This window comes from Muntiacus reevesi, chromosome 3 (assembly GCF_963930625.1).
Source record: "Muntiacus reevesi chromosome 3, mMunRee1.1, whole genome shotgun sequence".
Lineage (NCBI taxonomy): Eukaryota > Metazoa > Chordata > Mammalia > Artiodactyla > Cervidae > Muntiacus > Muntiacus reevesi.
In genome coordinates, this window is record NC_089251.1 from 57,555,184 (window position 1) to 57,575,302 (window position 20,119).

Consider the following 20,119-nt stretch of genomic DNA (forward strand, 5'->3'; position numbering starts at 1 on the left):
AATCCACCTTGCTAGGCAAGGGACACTGGTTCAATCCCTGGTCCAGGAAGAGTCCACATGCCCTGGAGCAACTAACCCTGTGTGACAACTACTGAGACTGCGCTCCAGAGCCCGTGCTCTGAAACGAGAAGCCACCACAATGAGAAGCCTGGGCACTGCAACTGGAGAGTAGCCTCCACTCACCGCAGCCAGAGAAAGTCCGAGTACAGCAATGAAGACCCACCACAGCCAAAAAAATAGTTTTAAAAAAAAAATTATAAAAAGAAAACAAACATTGGCTCTAAGAAATCCAACAAAGGAGATAAAAGAAATCCCCAGAATAGTAGAGGGAAATTTTAGGATGCAGACCTGAAACTTTTGTCTATAGACTGGAACAGATCTGAAGCTCTGAGTGAGGCGATCCTAAAATACTGGGAGCTTCCCTGTTGCTTCTCATAGTCCTAAAAGAAAATTAACCACTGGAAAGTTCCAGAATGACTGATGACCAGCACTTAATAAAAGGGAGGGGAGCTTATTCTAGGGAAAACACAATGATCACAATAGATGCACTATGACTCAGCATCTCAGTAATATTTTTCAAATACTCTCAAATACAAATTTTGACCTTCCCCAAATTAAGACCAATTAGGTCTTAATAATTAATACAGCAAAGGAGGGAGGTTAGGGTCTGTGTATAACAGCTGAAGACTGAAACACTATGGGGTGTCAAGGGCCCCAAACTGAGAGAGCCAAGTAGGAATACAAAAAGTGGTTGCCTCTGGAAAGGAGGAGACATGGAGGGAGACCCCTATACTTGACAAGCCTTGTTCAATCACTTGACTACTTTATCATGGATACATGTAACCTTGATGAAAATAGTTTATTGAAGGGAGGGTAAAAAAAAAAAAGCAACTTTTAGGTCTGAGTTCACACTAGCCTGTGTCCCTGGCCCAGAGAAGTTATTTTAATTTTGGCTGCCCTGGATCTTTGTTGCAGCACATGGGCTAAGTTGCTTTGAAGCATGTAGGGACTTAGTACCCTGACCAGGGGATCAAATCCACGTCCCCTGCATAGGAAGGCGACGTGTTGTTAACCAATGAACCACAAGGGAAGTCCCATGTATTGCTTTATATGGAAATACAGATCCCCTCTGACCTCTTATTGGCTGTTGGGGTTCCTCTTTCCCAGACCTAGCTGCTCTTCTTTTGTTTTTGGTTCAAGAGCTTCCTCAGCTGTCCTCCCCTGGGCCAAGGAAAAAATCTTGGGGAGAGTTACTATTCTCCATTTAATGTTATTAAAAACATAGTTTCTGGATTTCTGAAGACAGTACCAGGAAAGGAAGCCAGAACCAAAACTCAAGAGGGCCTCCTGCAGAACCCTCAATTCTGAGCTTAATGCTAGGTTCCCCTTACTACCAAAGTTCCCATCTCCTTCCTCAAGTGAAGTTACATGGGTACTTTCAGTTGGTCTGGGACTCTCCATTCTGTTAACTTAGTACTGGTTCAGATACAGAAGTTCTCTAGACCAGTTCCAAGATCTGTAAAGCAATTATAAAACCTACTGCTAGAGGTCTTGTGAATGGAATGTATATAAAAAGCTTAGTGCAGGGCCTGACATGCAGTGATGAGCATTTACTAGGTGACTTCATGGTAAGTACTTAGCCACTGATCTAACTTCTCAGGCACAGGCCAGGTAGGCATAGTCTTATTCTTGTTACTGTCTGGCTTCCAAAAAAACATCTAAAACTCTGAGAACAGGACATACCAACCTAGTTTTGTTAACTTTTTTAAGCCATGTACTTTTGCTTAACCATTCTGATCAAGTATAGAGATAATGTGTCAAGATTGAAAAATCCGAACACTGGGAATTTAAGGGTTTTTTGTTTGGCCACACTGCAACAGCATGTGGGATCTTACTTCCAAGGCCAGGGATCACATCTATGCACATACCCTCCTCCCCTGGCCGCCCATCAGACTGGAAGCACGTGTGCCTCCCTGAACAACCAGGGAACTCTCCCAACAGAGAATTTTTTAATGTAGCTAAGCTACACACAACCCTCATTTTAGCCTTCTTCCTAACAGCGATGCTAGAAACAATCTCAACAAGGATCTGATAAAATAAGATAATCCATCCAAACAGGTAAACTTTGTGGCTATTAAAAACAAGTAGATACGTGCTAACGAAATGTCCAAGATGTGCTAGTATTAAAAACAAAACAAACAAAAAAAAACCTAGTCTGTTAGAACAGCCCCCGTGGAGTAATGTCATTTATATTCTGGGATCTTAAGAAATGTTTCAAAGAGAAGGGAGCCTGCTGCTAAGGGGCAGTTCTCACTTGCTAAGATATCACATTCTCCTAAGAATGCATGACGCTAACTGATCTGGGAACAGATGTGTATGAACGAAAGCAGCAATGACAAGTTTTCTAAAAACGGTAGGCTTTTTATTTATTAAGAGGTAGACAGATGAACATGGAAGGCTGGCCCATTTTACCTTGCCTGAAGTTCATATTCCACAGCATTCATCCATCCTGCACTGTCAGAAATCTTAAAGAAATACCCAAGACTGCCAGAAGGATTTTTCTTCCTACTTCTTCTTAGCAAGAATTGTCAATGAACTGCTTGCAAAGAAGGAACTACTAACCTAAATTTTCACAACGTCCTAAGACCCTATTAGAAGTTCCCACAGATGCCAAGAGAACCCGCCACTGCCGACTGGTGGGCAGGGTACAAGTGAATATTTCTCTAAGACTACTAGGGAAGCTTGGGTTACGGTGTTTGTTAAGTCCCCGTGCGTGTTAGGGCAGAAGCTGGTGAAACCAACAAAGCAGAGCACACTCTGTCAAATGGCTCTGGATGGTTGTTTAAAAAAAAAGAAAAGAAATCACGTTATCTTCAGAGACAACATTAAAACATAATGCAACTGAAGCCTGATACAAAAAAGTAGAGAAATATATACAGGAATTCACAGCCCAGAGGGAAAAGGGACCTCAAGAGGAACCAGTGGAAACCTGGCTATTTTACATAGCTAATTTTGAGACAAGTCATATTTAGTACGAAAGCAGTTACAGCACAAGTAGAGCTTCCCTCCCACAGCTCCCAAACTCGAAAGAGATTCTTTTGTCAGTCTTCGGTAACACTGCAATCACTCTTCAAAGGAGCAGGAAATGTGTCAGGTGGTCCCAAACATTGACCTGAATTCCCATCACACACAGCCTAACGCTGGGAGGATGATGTATTTGAAGACTGCCATGATGGCAGCGCTGATGACACCCGAAATGGGGACCGTGACGAACCAGGCCATAAAAATGTTGCGGAAGAGTCGCCAGTCGACAGCCTTTTTGGATCGGAGCCAGCCAACGGATACAACAGAGCCCACCTGTGGGAGGAAATCACCAAGGAACTAGTTACTGACGTGCCAGGGTACTGTGCTAAATAAGACTTGTGACCTTATACAGGTGAGGAGCCCCAGACTACCACACTGATCCATGAGAACTGGTTTGTATTAGGAACAAGATGAAGGCCGCATAAAATCTAAGCACTGAATCTGTGCTAACTGGGGCAAAACAGAATAGGAAAAGAAAATTCTTTTTCCTTCTGAGATGCTGGAACTTAATGAACTATTAATAACAGGGCTTCCCTGGTGGCTCAGATGGTAAAGAATCTGCCTGCAAAGCGGGAGACCTAGGTTTGATCCCTGGGCTGGGAAGATCCCCTGGAGAAGGGAATGGCTACCCACTCTAGTAGTCTTGCCTGGAGAATCCCATGGACAGGAGCCTGACGGGCTACAGTCCACGGGGCTACAGAGTCAGACACAACTGAGCAACTGATACTTTCACTCATATTAAAAACTGCTTTAGTAACAGATTCTTTTTTAGTGTTAGATTTCCCAAAGATTCTAGAGGGAGGCTGCTGTTAGACCTAATAACTAAATCATTTGCATATCTCGCGCGAAGAAAAATGACTCAAAGGCTCCATGATGAACCAACTTAAACTCCCTTAAGAAAGCCAGTTTTATTCCTTCTCTATAGATATCCTATAGTTATTACTCATCAAGCAACCTTAGGATTCAGGAAGTTTCTCGGTGCTTCAATTCTGAGAGACTCTGAGTGCATGCTTGCTTTATAAACTGCCCTTCGACAGACCAACAAGCCTCACAGCCTTGCTACCTCAAAAGGGCTTTCACATCTTGGAGGATATAAAATATATTATCTGCTTAAATAAAACAGACACAAGGAATTGCAAAATGGGTCTTTACATTCTTAGTCACTTGTCCTACACTTGTGAACTCTTGAACACTCCCACAGTGTAAAACTTTCTAAACCAAAGTATCAAAGGAAATAAAGAACAAAAAACACCTCTCCACATATCTACTAAAACCATTCAAAAGACACAGTACCCTTTTATCACTTACTTTACAATGTGTCGTGCTGATGGGAAGACCAATATTCGATGCAATTACTACAGTGAGGGCAGATGCCAGCTCAATACTGAAGCCGCTGTGGACACAAATAGATCACTAGTCAAGAATGGAATTTAAATTGTGGTAAATTAGCAAAAGTTCGAACAATCCTGCAGTGCTATCTACCCAGACATCTTCAGTTTGCTCTAAACTTCTGAAATCTGCTTTAAATCAGACCATGAGATTCCTCTTCTGGTTTCCAATGTTTAAGGTTTTAAGGTTTTCTGTAAGCCCACTATTAAAAGGCTTGCACTTTGAGGAACTTGGTAAACATCAGTATTGGCTCCATAAACACAGATAAAAGCCAAACATACATAGTCATTAAGTCTTAGCTCACACATCTTTTTCATATGTTATCTTAAGAACAGATCATTAGCCTGAGACCCGCTTTACCAACTTACCTAGAGGGAGTGATGGGTGTCAGATCCTTCCCCATGGTCTGGATGACTCTCCTTCCCCACACCCAGAGACCAATACAGATACCAACACCACCATAGAGCAGAAGCCATAATGGTGTGGCTACTTTTGAGGAAACATCACCAGTGTCATAAACCAGATACAAAGCAACCAGAGGACCAATGGCATTGCTAGAAGAAAAAGAGCAAAGATGACTTTGCAGGCAAAATTACAACTCGGCAAAATCCTATTTGTTAAATGCTTTACTAAGTTTTCTAAAGCAAAGCTTTCATTAGCAAACTGTCTTTCAAGGGAAACAAATGGAACCCCCCGCTCCCAACATACACAGCAGGAGACCGTGAGAGTTCTTCTCAGAGGGAACACCCCACATTTGGTGGCCTGTCTTTCTATAGGCCCGTCTGAGGCAAATTTGAACTTCATGAACAGTTTACAAACCACAGAACTAGGATTAATAGCCTACAAACTCATTCTAGGGGCAGTAACTTTTTTTTTTTTTTTAGGGGCAGTAACTCTTATCAAAAACTAGATCCTATCTTGATAAATGGCTTCTCTGTGAAAGATGTGTTTATCACCTACAGAAATGGAAACAAGCATTCTTTGTAATCTCTCTGAAGAAATTTCTTCCTGTTTTGTACATCAATTGCTATTATCTCATTCAATCTGCATTATTCAATGTCCCACAAACCGAGCCTTATATAAAAGGATGATGCAGTATAAAAATAGAATGAGCGTGCCAAGAATCCTGACTGACTGACCTGACGTCATTGCCACCATGGGCAAAGGACCCGAAGCAGGCCGTGAGGATCTGCAGGAACTGGAAGAGGAGAGACACTTCTGGCTTGTCCTGGTCGCACCATTCTTCCAGGGAGCTAGTGCTCCCTTTCCTGTCGCCCAGACCCATCTCTGCCTTGACACTCATGTCCAACTCTGACGCTGAGTGAATGTCAGACACAGCATTGCAGTAACTGGTGTAGCTGTCCATTCGAATTCGCTTCTTGCTGTCTGCGTTAGGCCACGTCAGCTTCTCCATCTCTTCACCCTTCTGTTCGCCTTCTTTGGCGCGGAAGGAATCCAGAGGCATGCCACAGATTGCCATGGTGTAGGAAGTGTAACTATTATTGCGCCTCAAGGGTTTGTCACCAGAGTCTCCCATGCAGTCTCCCACCTTGGCAAGATGTAACTTATGCAGGAGCTCTTTGTACAAGCCGGAGTCTTTGTGCACGGTGTGATACTGGTAATGGCCGCTGGAGCTAATCTGGTTACTGACAGCTTGACTAAACTGAACGAGGTTCCCATTTGGCAACTGCACAGCACCTGCCAAGACCAAAAGGTACCAACACTCAATGCCAAGAGCATCTGATCCAAAGAACGAGCCCCCCAGTGGCGCAGGAAACAGAGGGAAGCCCGCCTGTCCCCACCAGGAGAGCCCACTCACCGTTCATAGAGCCGTCGATGCTGGTTTCCTCTTTCAGGTCCACACTGGGAAGCCTCTCTCGCTCGGGAGCTTCTTCCAGGTCTCCAAGTTTGAATGAGACTGTCCTCTCCTCCACCACAGCTCTGAGGGGCACGGTGGCTGAGCCCACCTCCGATACAGGATTCCTTGTTTCAATGTCACTGAGTGACAACTTTGTTTCTTCATGGTCTTCTTTCAAGCTATTCTTTTTTTCCATTAAGGGGCTTTCTGAAGGACTAGACTTGATTTCTCCTAGAAAAGAAGGATAGAAGCATATTTTTCTTTGGTTGTGACCAAGCTAACTTGCTTATTTCCCCTTTCCCTCCTCAAAAAAAAAAAAAAAAAAGAAAAAGAAAAAAAAATCCATCTCAAAGTAAGGCCACATGTAAGCTTAGGAGAAAATTCGGGATAATTTTTCTGTCTGCTTTATTTGCCACATCTCCTATTTCTCATTTAGGAAGGAACCAGAGATGCAAATGCAAAACATCCTAGTATCAGGGGTTGTAAACTTTATATTCAGTGAAGGCCCAGATAGTAAAATCTGACAGTCCAGTGTCTAAGACTCTGAGCCTCCAATGCATGGGTCCTGGGTTCAAACCTTGCTCAGAGAACCTGATACATGTGCCATAACTAAGACCCAGTACAGTCAAATAAAAAAAAAAAATTCTGAGCTTCCTGCTGATCTCTTCTGTAGTAGGAAGTAACTCAAGTAGGGAGACGTTGACTGGCAACTGAAAAGTGACTGAATTTCATGCATTTTTTAAAAATTAACAATGAATTTGGCTGCATTGGGCCAGAGCTGCAGTAGGTGATCTAGTTCCCTGACCAGGGATCAAATTCAAGCCTCCTGCGCTGGGAGTGTGGAGTCTTAGTCACAGGACCACCAGGGAAGTTCTTGCATGTTCTTTTAAAAAAGAAATGGCCTGCAATTTCAGTCCATGAGTGCAAGCAACATGACTCAGCTCAATGCAGGCAAATCAAGGGGACGTGAATTTCTGCCTCTGTACAAACAAAGAGAAGTGCCTCATGGTGCTTGATCCCACGATGAGGAGGGGATGTTTTCTGCTTCCGTACCAATGCCCCGGGTGCATTTAAGCATCCCAGTCAGGCAACAGCCGAGGATATCAAACCTTAGCAAGATTTGCCTCCTCCCAGCCTGAGGGAAAAACGAGGTCACAAAGGCCTGAAGGACTGAGCTCAGAGCCTCTCAGAGGCTCCTCAGCCCAGCTGTATGACGCAGCATCCTGCTGCTGCCACTGCAGTCCATGCAGCTCTTCACTGCTTCCAAGAAACAAGTGAAATCACCACCCCAGCATTCACAGATGAGAAGGGCAGAAAAACATGACTTCAAGAGAGCTCAATCAAAGAGCACAGAAATATAAGGTATAGAGACTGATACCAACCAAAACATTCCATATTTGATTCTACTGGAATACTCTGTATAGTAAGAGTCTAAAGGAGCCCTCATGTGTGCTCCAGTGCTGAGAATTAACCAAATCTAAAGTCAGAGGTACATACGAACCTAGCTCTGAATACCTGAACCTGACTTAAGCTATACATGGTAGTCGTTTTGGTAAATGTTTACTGTGAAGGTATCTCATACCTTTTATTTTTCATCAGTGAATCCTCATCCTCTCAATTAATGTAGACTACAGCTTCTTTCTATCTATCTAGCATATCACTGGCAAGTGATCAAGGTACAGTTAGAAAAAAAAAAGGAACAATAGATGGAACTGCCTAGCCTGTCCGGCAGCCCAAATAAGGTCAAATGTGCCTCGTGACTAGGTCTCAGGTCATATTATGTTAATAAGAACATCTTCTAGACAATAAACCTATATCCCCAAATCTCCATTTAAATGTTTCTGGCTTTACCAACCTATCCAAGTAGGGGATTTTTACAGATGGCCAAACAAACAAAAAAAGGCAAACACATCATGAGTTAGAATTTTTTTGCTATGATTTGTTACTTACGTTCGATTTTTCTCTTCATCCTTGGACATACAAAGAACCAGACGATAAGGGCACAGAAAACTGCACAGCCCACCGAGATGAGGATGGTACCCCACAGAGGAAGTTTGTCAAAGCCCAGCACTAGGAGATAAAATGGTGCATCTTGAAAACCCCAGGGCAACAGCCCCCATGTAACAACGTGTAAACCCTCCTCTGAGGATTCCGGGGTTCCCATGCCAGCCCATCACCCTTCACTACTGCTGCCAAGCCTGAGGCTCACGGGCTTTACTGTGTTCCTGGCTAGAGGAATTTGGGAGAAAAATCCCATAGCGTCTGAAACCCACAACCGTCTGGCCCACACCTGCTAGACTACCCATCTCCCAAGCTCCTTCACATACTACGCTTTTTCCTTTCTTTGTTTTGAAGAGTAAAGGATCATTAACACTGAGGATCTGCAACTAACTATGAAGCAAATGGAAGCATTCCACTGCCCAGCCTCCAGCTGGAATAGCTGTACACAAAATCCATGTGTTATGTTGGCACATGGATTTTAACATTAAAGAAGGCAAGTACCTCAGTCTTCACTTCTCTCATGCTGATATCATTAGTTCTCTGTGGAAGTTATCATATCCATTGTAAACTAGCTAGAGCAAGATTATCTCTTAGGATGCTTTATCAAACTAAGATACAGAAAACTTGGACATTATCTATCAAAAGATAAGAAAGGTTCAAAGGTCTGTCTTACACAAAAGGAAAACAGTATGGTAGTAATCACACTAACAAGTCACATTTAATCAGACTTTTGCCTACTTCTCACATGGCTCAGAGATCATTAACTAGTCACCTGGTTATCACAAGTGCCAACAGGCTCCAAGCCACTAGCCTATATTAATGATAAGGGTAAAGCACCAGAGATCACTATTTAAGCCTAAAAAGATGCTATAATGATCTGTGGTTTATACAAGAATATCTTAGGTACTTGTCACTGTTTTGCTTATTAGGTATTACTTATAAAATGGAAACTGTTTTCCCTCAAAGTAATTCATATTTAAAAATCAGATAAAAATGGAGGCCCTTCAAAACTAAAGTTCTGTAGTGAAACACTCTTTCCATTTTAACTGTTATCAATTTGAATTATGCAATTAGTCACACAAACTAAAATATACATGAAAATTAATCAATCTATCACAATTTAAATTTGTCTACGTTCCAAGTCAAAAAGTGGAAATGAGACTGGTTTTTCTTGTAAATGATCCAAAGGACAAGACAAAAATATCCATGTTCCCTTTTCAAAGAATGATTGAAAACTTGAGTCTCTAATTTCATTGAACTATAAGCTGTGCTGCTACCACATGCAACATGAGTACTTAGAGCCTCATGGAGAATTTAGTTTGACATGAAGAGTCCAAATTAAAGCAGATTGGAAATGCAGCATGCAAGTTTTTCTTTGCCTCTATTTATTAAGGAGTCTGGTAACCCGTAGTAAGATCAAGAGTCTCATAAAGTTGTCCAATTTCTTTCCTGATTATTCCAAGAATAGAGACAAGGTTAAAAATACTTCACTAAAAAAAAAATACTTCACTAAATCAAACCAACTTTGTAAAGCAGTTATCCTTCAATTAATAATAAATATTTTAAAAAGTAAAAAGAATGGTTGGGGGTCGGGGAGAAAGATATAAAAAAAAATTTTTTTAGAAAGTAAAAAGAAAAAATACTTCACTCACTCCATTTTTGGTCAGTGACTTATTACTTCAGTGAGATTTATGAAGCAAGTTACATTCCATTAGTCAGAAATGAAATCAACTTAGTGGGCCATAATGAGCATTTTTAAAAAAGAGTATTTGCAATTGTGAGCACACAGTACAGAGTAAGGATAAGTAGCTTCAAGATACCATTCCAGTTACCTTTTCCCCGAACTCTATAAGCACACTCTGTCCTAGCAGCAATGCACAATGTCTTTCTCCCAACGAGTCACAACAGTCTGAGCCAATGAGTCAGAGGCCATACAACCAAATAAACCCAAGAGTGAAACTGACTAATCAAGGCATAATACTCTGTCTGACAAGTTACAGGTTATCCATTTTTTCAGAGGCTAAATTGAACATGTATCATCCTAATTTAATCCATGCTTTGCCTTTGTACCAACATAAAAGTAACATTTCAAGCTTTATATTCTCACAAATATTTTTCCTCTTAGCTGCATCAATTCTTCTTCCAAGTGCACATAGAGCAGGTGTTAAAAACATCCCAACTCTTCTTATTCAAGCAGATTCAGGGAGTAAATTTAGGACTTAGAAAACAAAGCAGCTCCAACTGGGAGAGAAAAATGAGAATATCCAGCAAACCAGTCATAAATGACTGATATTTCGAAGACAACATATAACTAATGACTCTTCGGCAGTCAGAAGTTGAGGTTAACATCAATTCCAGGTATTTTTAGCACAGGTAGGAGAGAGGGAGGGATAAGATCAAATTATCGGTGGATCCTGTGAAGACTAAAGAGTAAAGGTCTGTAGTGATTTAGAATCTGAGCAGGTCTCTTTGGTTGAAAAACTATCTAGGTTAAACTCAGCGTACACTAGCCTGCAGCCTTCTGAAATGGGCGCAGGCCAGTCACCTTCTAGTAGATTTCAGCCCTGTAAAGCAAAAAGGGGTAAATTGGGCATTTAATGCAAGTTTTAGAAACAACTTTAAATTCATATTTAAATATTCTGATGTGTACTTACATGGTGCTCCAGTGTACATGATGGAAAAGAGGTTGATTCCAATCGTGCAGGCATAGAACACTGGCAAAGCTCGCAACCCATTAGGAACTGGATCTGCCTGTAAAATGATCATTATCGTAAAGATCAGATCAAGACCTTAAAAGTTGTAAAAGTTAACCCATTTCCACAGAATCTTATCAAAGGGCAGCTCCAGGAATTACAGTACCAGCCAGTAACTCTCTCCATGGTAGTCTGAGGACAAATGGTCTTTTCCCATTGCTCCTGGAAGTCCCCCTACCAAGGCTGATCTACATCTATCTGAATTTGTGTTTGATTTTATGTTTGGGGGGTTGGTCGGGGTTTTTCTTGTTGCTGTTATTCGCCCCTGAAGAAGGGGATGGCAACCCACTCCAGTACTCTTGCCTAAAAACCCCATGGACAGAGGAACCTTGGTGGGCTACAGTCCATGGGGTCGAAAAGAGTTGGACAGGACTGAGCGACTGATCACATTAACAAGGCTACCTATCACTGATGACTAGTAATGTCCTGGATGGTCAGTTTCAACCCCCAGTCCTCTAAGGCAGTGGTCCCCAACCTTTGTGGCACCAGGGATGGGTTTCATGGAAGACAACCGCTCACCTCCTCATGTGTGGCCCAGTTCGTAACAGGGGGGTGGGGACCAAGGCTCTAAGGTACCTTATGTCCAGATAAAACTCTGAGCACACACCTGAAGATGTATTCTACATTTGTGAGAGGTCAAAAAACAGACTGAGTTATTACAACATCTCTTACCTGACTTTATACCTGCAATGACTTCTCAAACATAAAACATGTAGAATATACTAGCGACAACCATCTTATCTAGACATTTGATAAATAAGCCACAACTAATGATTTACCAAAGTGCTAAGATAAAAATCAATCATATACGAGGTCATCTCATTCAGGCTGTGTGCCAAGCACGAAAATTCAATTCAGGCACGAAAATATGGGAGTGAATGAGATAAAAGTCTCTGCTCTCACAGAGCTGACGTTGACATTCTAACACAAAATGATGCTCTGAAGAAAAAGAAGGGGATGGAGACGGAAGGAGGGGCACACTTTAATTTTCGGGGAGGGGGTAGTCCAAAGACTGTTACTGGAGCCAAAACACAGATGTATTACGTCAACAAGCCATAAAGCCATGTAGCCAGGTACACACCCAGGTGGAGAAACAGGAGCTAGAGAATAAGCTATCTGGAAGGCAGAATGTCCCAGAGACATCAGCAAATACAGAGACCCTGAGGCAAATGCTTGAATTGTCTCGAGGAACAGCAAGGAGGCCGGTGTGAGTTAAAAACAAAAGAGCACAGGGCTTCCCTGGCAGCACCTCTTTGCAACCCCATGGACTGTAGCCTGCCGGGCTCCTCTGTCCACTGGATTTTTCAGGCAAAAATACTGGAGTGAGTTGCCATTTCCTCCTCCAGGGGATCTTCCCAACCCAGGGACTGAACCTGCATCTCCTGCACTGCAGGCAGATTCTTTATCCGCTGAGCCATCAGCAAATCCCTGGTGGCACAGTTGTTAAGAATCTAGCTGTCAATACAAGGGACACGGGTTCAATCCCTGGTCTAGGAGCAAGTAAGTATGTGTACCACAACTACTAAGCCTGTGCTCGAGAGCCTGGAAGCAACAACTACTAAGCCCATGTCCCACAACTAATGAAGTCCAAGTGCCTAGACCCGGTGCTCTGCAACAAGAAGTCACCCCCAATGAGAGGTTCATGCACAGCAATGAAGACCCAGCATAGCCAAAAATAAATTCTAAGGAAAAAAAAGAGCAGTTCTTAACACATGGGAAGGCTAAACCTCAAAGATGTTGTCAGCCTGAAGGTTTAATGCTATCTTAGATCCAATGGAAAATCTTGGAGAGGTAGAGACAAGGAAAAGACTCATCAATGATACATGGGAAGACTGAGTTAATGGCTTAAAATTAAGGAACCAGAAAGCAGAGGTGCCATTCCCAATCAGCAGAGATGATGGGCCCTGATGAAAACCACCTGAGCATCAGCTCCCCAATTTGCAGTCTAAAAGAATGCTACAGATAAGGAAACTGACAAAATAAAAAGAGCCAAAAAAACCTAAGCAACCCTGAGCCACTCAATGTAGGCCCCACCCCCAGGGTAGTAAGGATATCAACCTGAGCTGTGTATACCTTTTTCTTTTAAGAATAATCTATCGTTCTAAGAAATTCTCCAAGGAACTTAAGACTCCCCCTGCTCCACGCCCACATCAAAATCCATGAGGGTTCCAAACATTATGTATGGGCTTCTCTTCCTCCCTTCTGCTACCTCCAAACTCCACTCAACCACTCCCCTGAGGTAACCAGGGCTGTTTTATGAGAATGTTTACCAACATCTGACTCATCTAAACACACACTTAAAACTTTACCTCGAAGTAAACATCTCATCACCTAGCTATATGGGATGGGAAAGGAGATGGGGGTGGTCTTCCCAACTCATTTTCAACCAGGATAGTTCTTTTTTTTTATACACTGGACATGTCTGAAAAGATGCCGTAGATAGATTTAACATGATTTCTGACAGAAGGGAGGAATAATGAAAGACCCATTTTCTTTGACTGGAATTTAAACACTCAACAGAAAGGCTTATTTACCCTATCCCTTGTTTACTGTCTCAATCCTTAACTTTCACTCTGCTCTTCCCTACGAGGCTAACCAACACCCTCGGAACATTCAGAAGACTGAAAATGTCTAAAAGCCCTTTCAATGTTATTAATTTCCAAAACAGAATTTTTAGTTGAAAAGTATCTTAATGGTCAAATATTTAGATTTTAACAGCCAGGACCATTCTAAAAATGTTTTCTTGAGATGTTTAAGTCTAACAGTAACCAGAAATATTCAGATCTCATCACCTAAAAATCTATCTCTTATTGGTAGATTAGAAACAAGGGCATGTGCCTGCCCCTGGGAAGGGGGAGGCAATGCCAGTGTCGATTCTCCAAGTTCATACTGAGTAGTTTTAAATGCAATTCCAATCATTCTTGATGATGTTCATCCTCATACCCCATGAGGAATATATAGTTTAGAAGTTAATATAGCTAACTTAAGCTCTCAAGTACTGAGGGTAAAAATACCTGGCATGTGTTCCCCAAATGAAGTCTGAGCAGCTGAAAATCCCACTCTGCACCTGAGAGCATGACCATTCCTACTCCAGGAAAGTAATCTATTTTGGTTTGAGACACACAAAGCCTCAGCAGAATTAAAACAATCAGACCCCAGTGTAAAACCTTTAAGTGCAAAGCCTTCCCTGGTGGCCCAGTGGTGTGCCAATGAAGGAGACATGGGTTCGATCCCTGGTCTGGGAAGATCCCACGTGCCAGAGGGAGCAACTGGGCCTGTGCACCACAACGGAGTTTGTGCTCTAGAGCCCAGGAGCCCCATTGGGAGAGGCCATGGCAAAGAGGGGCCCTCACACTGCAACTGGAGAAAGGCCCTCACACCTGCAAAGACCCAGCACAGCCAAAGACAAATAAAACTATGGAAAAAAAACTTTTATGAGCAGGAATTCCTAACAGGGGGTTCTATTAATTCTCCTGCGTTCTGATCCCTGGCTAAGTTGCCCTCAAACTGAAGCATCCTATTATATTCTACAGCAGTGGGGAGTGGGAGGGTAGGTGCAAATCATTACCTGCTTCCTTAATAAACAATTTTTACTCTCAAATTATACCAAGCTATAGAGGATCCAAGTTTTCAAAGTATTACATTGCTATCTTTTGCCAGACTCAGGCCATGGTAAACAGATTAGTGAGTCACTTTATACCAATCATAGAATTTCCATAGAAAGTACAAATCCTCCCAAGAGAAGCTTAGAACTAGACCAAACAAATGGCTCAGTACATTCTTACCACTTGGGATTAAGCTACCTGTCTCCTTTCACTCAGATTTCTTCAGTTTAGAAGAATTTAAGAACTTACAATAGACTATTAAAGTCATTCACCTCAGAAAAAGGACAAGTTTGCTTACTGAGGGGAAAAAATGCATTTATTTTTACTGTAACTCAGTCCAGTAACATCCCTTGTTGTCTACATTTATTTTGGAGCCAGCATCAGACTTCATGATAAAAGAAATGCTATCGGGTACGTCAAAAGGGATTTTCAAAGGGACAGGAAATTAAATGGCTATCCAGAATTTTTCTGCCAACTAAATAGACTTTTGTGATTTTTACCTTTATTGGTTCCTTTTTACCTATTCTGAGATATTAAAGTCACTTCACTGTGAGAGGTATGAGTCCTCATCATGAAGTTCATAAACTGGTTTCAATAATCAACACTACAAAGATAATTAGGTAGGGACCCAAACTATTCCATTTTAACTGGCAGTTAAGAAAAAGCCACCTGGGGCACTCAAGCCTACAGTTCAAACTGGCCTGAGACAGCAGCAGATGGGCTTGTGGACACAGCGGGGGGAGAAGGGGAAGCTGGGACGAATTGAGAAAGTAGCACTGACACAGATAGACTACCACGTGTAAACAGCTAGTGGGATGCCGCTGTATGACACAGGGAGCCCTAGGCCAGTGCTCTGTGATGACCTGGGGGTGCGGAGGTCTGATTCAGGCTCAAGGAGGAGACACATGTAACACTTACGGCTGATTCAAGTTGCTGTACAGCTGAAACCAACATGACACTGTAAAGCAATTATCCTCAAATAAAAAAAAAGGTGGGTCTGCCTATGATGGTGGTTTAAAGTAGTAACCTGCATACAGCTAAACAAAGCCACGCCAAATACATTAATTTTTTTCTGCTTTCAATCTCTCCAATTTCTTGGCACCCTTTAGTGTTCATTCAATTTCTTCTTTCCAAATGTCTTCTTGGGTATTGAAAACTTTTCTTCTTTCAAAGAAGTTAGGTACAAAACAATGTTTCTAACTCTCCAAGGTCACACTCCTACACACCCATCACACTTGTAAAAATGCTATCGGTTTGAATACCACTGAATGTGACCTACTCCGGGTCATGGGGGGGGGCGCGGAGATTACCTTACGGAGGATGAATGCACGAACCAGGAAGAATAAAATCCCAGACATAATACCAGAAAGCAGAGGAGAGACGAACCAAGACAACACTGGAATAGAACACATTAAGAGAAACATCAACTAATGAAAATCAGGAACCCAAACACTCCTCCCTCTCAGTCCTCCTTTTTCAAAACTTTAATCCATCCCTTCAACTTGACACCATCTACTTACTCCCACACATAGTGCCTCCTCCTTGTGGTAACAAGACAATAAAAAGATATTTAGAATGAAACGTACCAATTTTTATTAGTTCAGACCACTTGACACCTTCCTGCCCCTTTGCCACCAAGGAGAAACCAATGGTTGCACCGACGATGCAATGGGTTCCAGAAATGGGCAGCTTCAAGAACGAAGCCACTAGTTGCCATACCGCAGAACCTGAAAACACGTCAAGTTTGATTAAGACACAAGGCAGAATTCCAGTAATGTACGCAGCGCATATCACTGAAGGTAACCATCTGAAAAGCTTCAGAACACAAGAATGGAACTACCCATGATGAGAATTCGCTCACCCACCAAGAGGGCAATTGGGGCGGAGGCGGTGGTGGTAGAGAACTCACCAAACATCGCACTGACGGAGCCGGCCATCAGCAGCACCTGGGTCGAGTTGTACATCTCCACGTCAATTAAGCCCTTCCTGATCGTCTCGCTCACTTTGGCCCCCAGGAGGACAGAGCCCACTGTCTCAAAGATACTAGCTAAGATGCAGGCTTGCTTGAGGGTCACTACACCTGATCCCACGGCTGTACCAAACGAATTTGCTACATCATTGGCTCCCACGGAGAATGCCAGGACGAACGCAATAATAAAACCCAGGATGAGCATCCATAGGTAGTTCACCGACGGACTAGAAGCGGCAGTAGCAGCAATAGCAGTGGTAATGAGCGGTGCCACGGTCGTTGCCATTCTCTAGAGTAGTGGTTCTTGAATGAATCAGAGAATTACTGAGCGGTGTTCGAGATGTGTAAACAGAATATGAGGTATCAAAAATGCTATAATAAATAATATATATTACATAAGATTAAATACTGTAAACCACGGCACAGAAACCGAGCTGGGGAGTTACTGCTATACGCTGCGTATGGGCATCTGTTGTCTGGGGTTTCTTTGGTTCTGGAGGGCTAGGAACACGGAGCAGAATTCCATGGCGGAGAAGAGAAAGGACGCAAGTTCATCCTGGAAGGAGGAAGCGAGAAGAATAACAATAGCAGTGCGTCCTTGGGGGCCGGTCCCGCACTCCACGCTGACCCACTGGGACTAGGGGGCCCCGGTCGGACCCGCCATCCGCGATCCGCTGTCCCCCGGCCCGGAGAGAACGCGTCGGGCACGTGGCGCCGGGGACCACCTCCGCCAGCGCGCGCCCGGCCCGGCCCCCGAGCAGCCGGCCCGCGCGCGCCCTCCCCACGAAAACCGGAAAAGGGCCGTTCCCGCGCGCGCGCGCCACCAGGGGACCGCCAAAAAGGCCCGCGGGCGGGCAGGCGAACGAGCGAACGAACGAACGGACGGACGGGCGGGCGGGCGGGCAGACCGGCAGACGGGCGGGCGGGGCGGGGTGGGGTGGGGTGGGGAGGCGGCCAGCGACAAAAGCAGAACGCCACTGCGCCGCCGGCCCCGGCCCAGCCGGCCAACCCCAGCGCCGCCGCGCCCACACAGGGCCCCGGGGAGAAGAAAGAGCCTTCCAAGGTGGCGCCTCCACTCACCAAAGAAAACGAGAAGCCGAACGGGAGGCGAGGTCCAGGCGGCGGGCTAGAACCACGGAGGCACGCACCTTCTATCGAAGAGCACACGACGTGAGGCGGAGGCTCTGGGGATGGCTCCGCGGGGCTGGCGACCGACCCTGGAAGCAGCCGCTGGCGCCTCAGCAGCGGAGAAGAGAAAGCACGCAGCGCGCGCCGGCAGCCATCACTCTGGCAGCGCACGCCGCTAGCCCCTACTTATAGCCGGCGCCGCGCCCCGCGTGACCCGCCGCGCCTCGCGCCGGCCAGGAGCCCCACCCCCGGGATGACGCAGACCCCGCCAGCCGGGCCGGATGAGCCAGACGGCGGCGCTCATAGGTCAGCCAGGCGCTGTGGTCACGCCCCCAGAGGAGAGCTTGTCCACGTGGGGAGGGCCAGCCCCTTCCCTGCGGCCTTGCCTCTGCGTCTTGGCACCGTCTGGAGTCAGAGGCGGAGGCCGCTGGGGACTCTCACCCGGTCCCTGCGGCTCGTCAAGCGAGGTTTATAGATAGAGGCCGCGACCAAGGTCATAGTTCCTTCCTCGCGATCCCAGTATTACGGAGCTGTCCGAGCCTCGAGCCACACTTCAGCGCACTTGTAACGCTGCATCGGGAGGCCACACCTGGTCAGGTTCCCTCCCTCAGGTCATCCTGGTGACGCTGCGGGGGAGCTCGCGCCCTGGGGCTCCGGATCCGGTCCAGGCACGTTGTCGCACCTGTGACTTGCCCTTGGCCAGACAGGCACTGTCCCTAGCCCGGGGAGGGAGAGGGCTCACGTGGTCACCTTACTCCCGCAGTCATGCACTTGGGTGAAAACAGTACTGCTGCGGAGTCACGAGAACCAGGTTGTCTCCCAGTTATGGCGCAGAGCCACAGGGTGGCTGTGGGTCATTAACTTCCCCGCGGCAGACCGTTTTCTGCGCCGGGACTGAGGTGCCTGGGGAAGGACTCGTCTCCGGATTCAAATCCTGATTCTTGTTGCTGCAGTGTGTCACCTTGAGCGACTTTCAGATCTCTTGTGTAATCGGGAATGTAAATTGTTAACAATTACACCTAACTGGTAGCGGGAATTAAACGAGTTAACGAGTGTGAATGGAACTAGAACTCAGTAGGTGTTCGGTGAATGCTAATTTCCGTTTTGGGGTTTCCGTGCATATTCCTGGTTTCTGATGTAGAAAAGGGTGTCTGAGGTGTTCTCTTCGGACCACCGGAAACTTTCCTGTTTTGAGGTAAATTGATTTCTGGTGCCCCTACATGGTGTATATAATGTAGTATTGACATTAATAAGATTTACTTCGCACATTTGGGGGCATTTCATTATTCGGCCTAAGATCAAGACTAACCACTCATGCCGGGGGAGATTAAGGTCGTGGTCTCTTGTCAGAGTTTGTAGTGAGATTAAAGAATTCCCAACAGAAATATTTACCAGGCTTAGAATGTTCTGGAGCCCTCCCGGCCTTTAGCCATCTCTAGCAGCTGCGCACTGAATAGCAGTAACAAAGACACTGTAAATCATTGCTATGTCTGGCTCATCTATGGAGGCTTAAAACTCCAGCTGAGTTTCCTCTGACCTACCTAGAAAAGCTGGTGGCGTTATACCAGTAACTTACAAAGTTCTGAGTCCCAGGGTCGTGGCCAAAAAAAGGAAGCGGGCAATGTCCGGGAGCACTGACCCTGGAGTGCAAATCTGATGTAATTCTGGCACCTTAAATTGTACACCTCCCTCCACCTTTACTTTGTTGCAAGGTTATGAAAAAATAAAGGACTGACATGTTACAGGTCTTTAGTGTTCTAAATAATAATTTCCAAAGCAAGTTATTAAGGCCCTTACCTAGAACTTTCCCTGTTATGTGTTTGTTTTTTCATTCTGCCCATGGACATACTTTTGCCAGTCTGTGGTACTAGCCCTTTAAGTTGGCAAACACTTGCTGGACAACCTCTGCTGAAGGCGGTGGGGCAGCCATAGTGAATATCTAGCAAGCTGAGAGCACAGGCCAAGCCCCTTGGGGGGATTTGAGGAGAACGCTGGGACAAAGATTCAGGCAATTACCCTTGCGATGCATGTGAATTCTGTGAGCATCTTCAGGCTGTTAGAAGGACTATACCCTTCCTCCTCAGGACAGCATTCACAGCGCCTCTGCTAATGGGGCTGTCAGGAGAGGTGGGGGCTGGGGTGGGTCCTGGCCATCTCACCTGGAGAGAGGATCAGTAGGGTGTGGCCCTTAAGAGGCTTGGACTTCTCTTGGCTGAAATGCCTCATCCTCTCATGGGGAGGAGAGGTAGGATTCTGTGGAGAGAAGTTTCAGGGCCTTGAAATGGAAAAATAGAGGAGGTATGGGGATCACCAATTCACAAACAAATGGCAC

General features: G+C 44.7%; 1 protein-coding gene across 1 annotated transcript; it reads right to left on the reverse strand.

Annotated features, from left to right (window-relative positions):
- Positions 1–2,400: 2,400 nt before the first annotated feature.
- SLC20A1 (solute carrier family 20 member 1) lies at positions 2,401–17,935 on the reverse strand. Its single transcript, XM_065929193.1, has 11 exons — positions 17,740–17,935; positions 16,600–17,215; positions 16,277–16,417; positions 16,001–16,086; positions 10,987–11,083; positions 8,282–8,401; positions 6,293–6,562; positions 5,613–6,171; positions 4,842–5,027; positions 4,393–4,477; positions 2,401–3,357 (listed from the first exon to the last, which is right to left on the reverse strand). Exons 2-11 carry the CDS (start codon positions 16,943–16,945, stop codon positions 3,184–3,186), a joined length of 2,064 nt encoding a protein of 687 aa, XP_065785265.1. The 5' UTR covers positions 16,946–17,215; positions 17,740–17,935; the 3' UTR covers positions 2,401–3,183.
- Between the last annotated feature and the right edge of the window lie 2,184 nt (positions 17,936–20,119).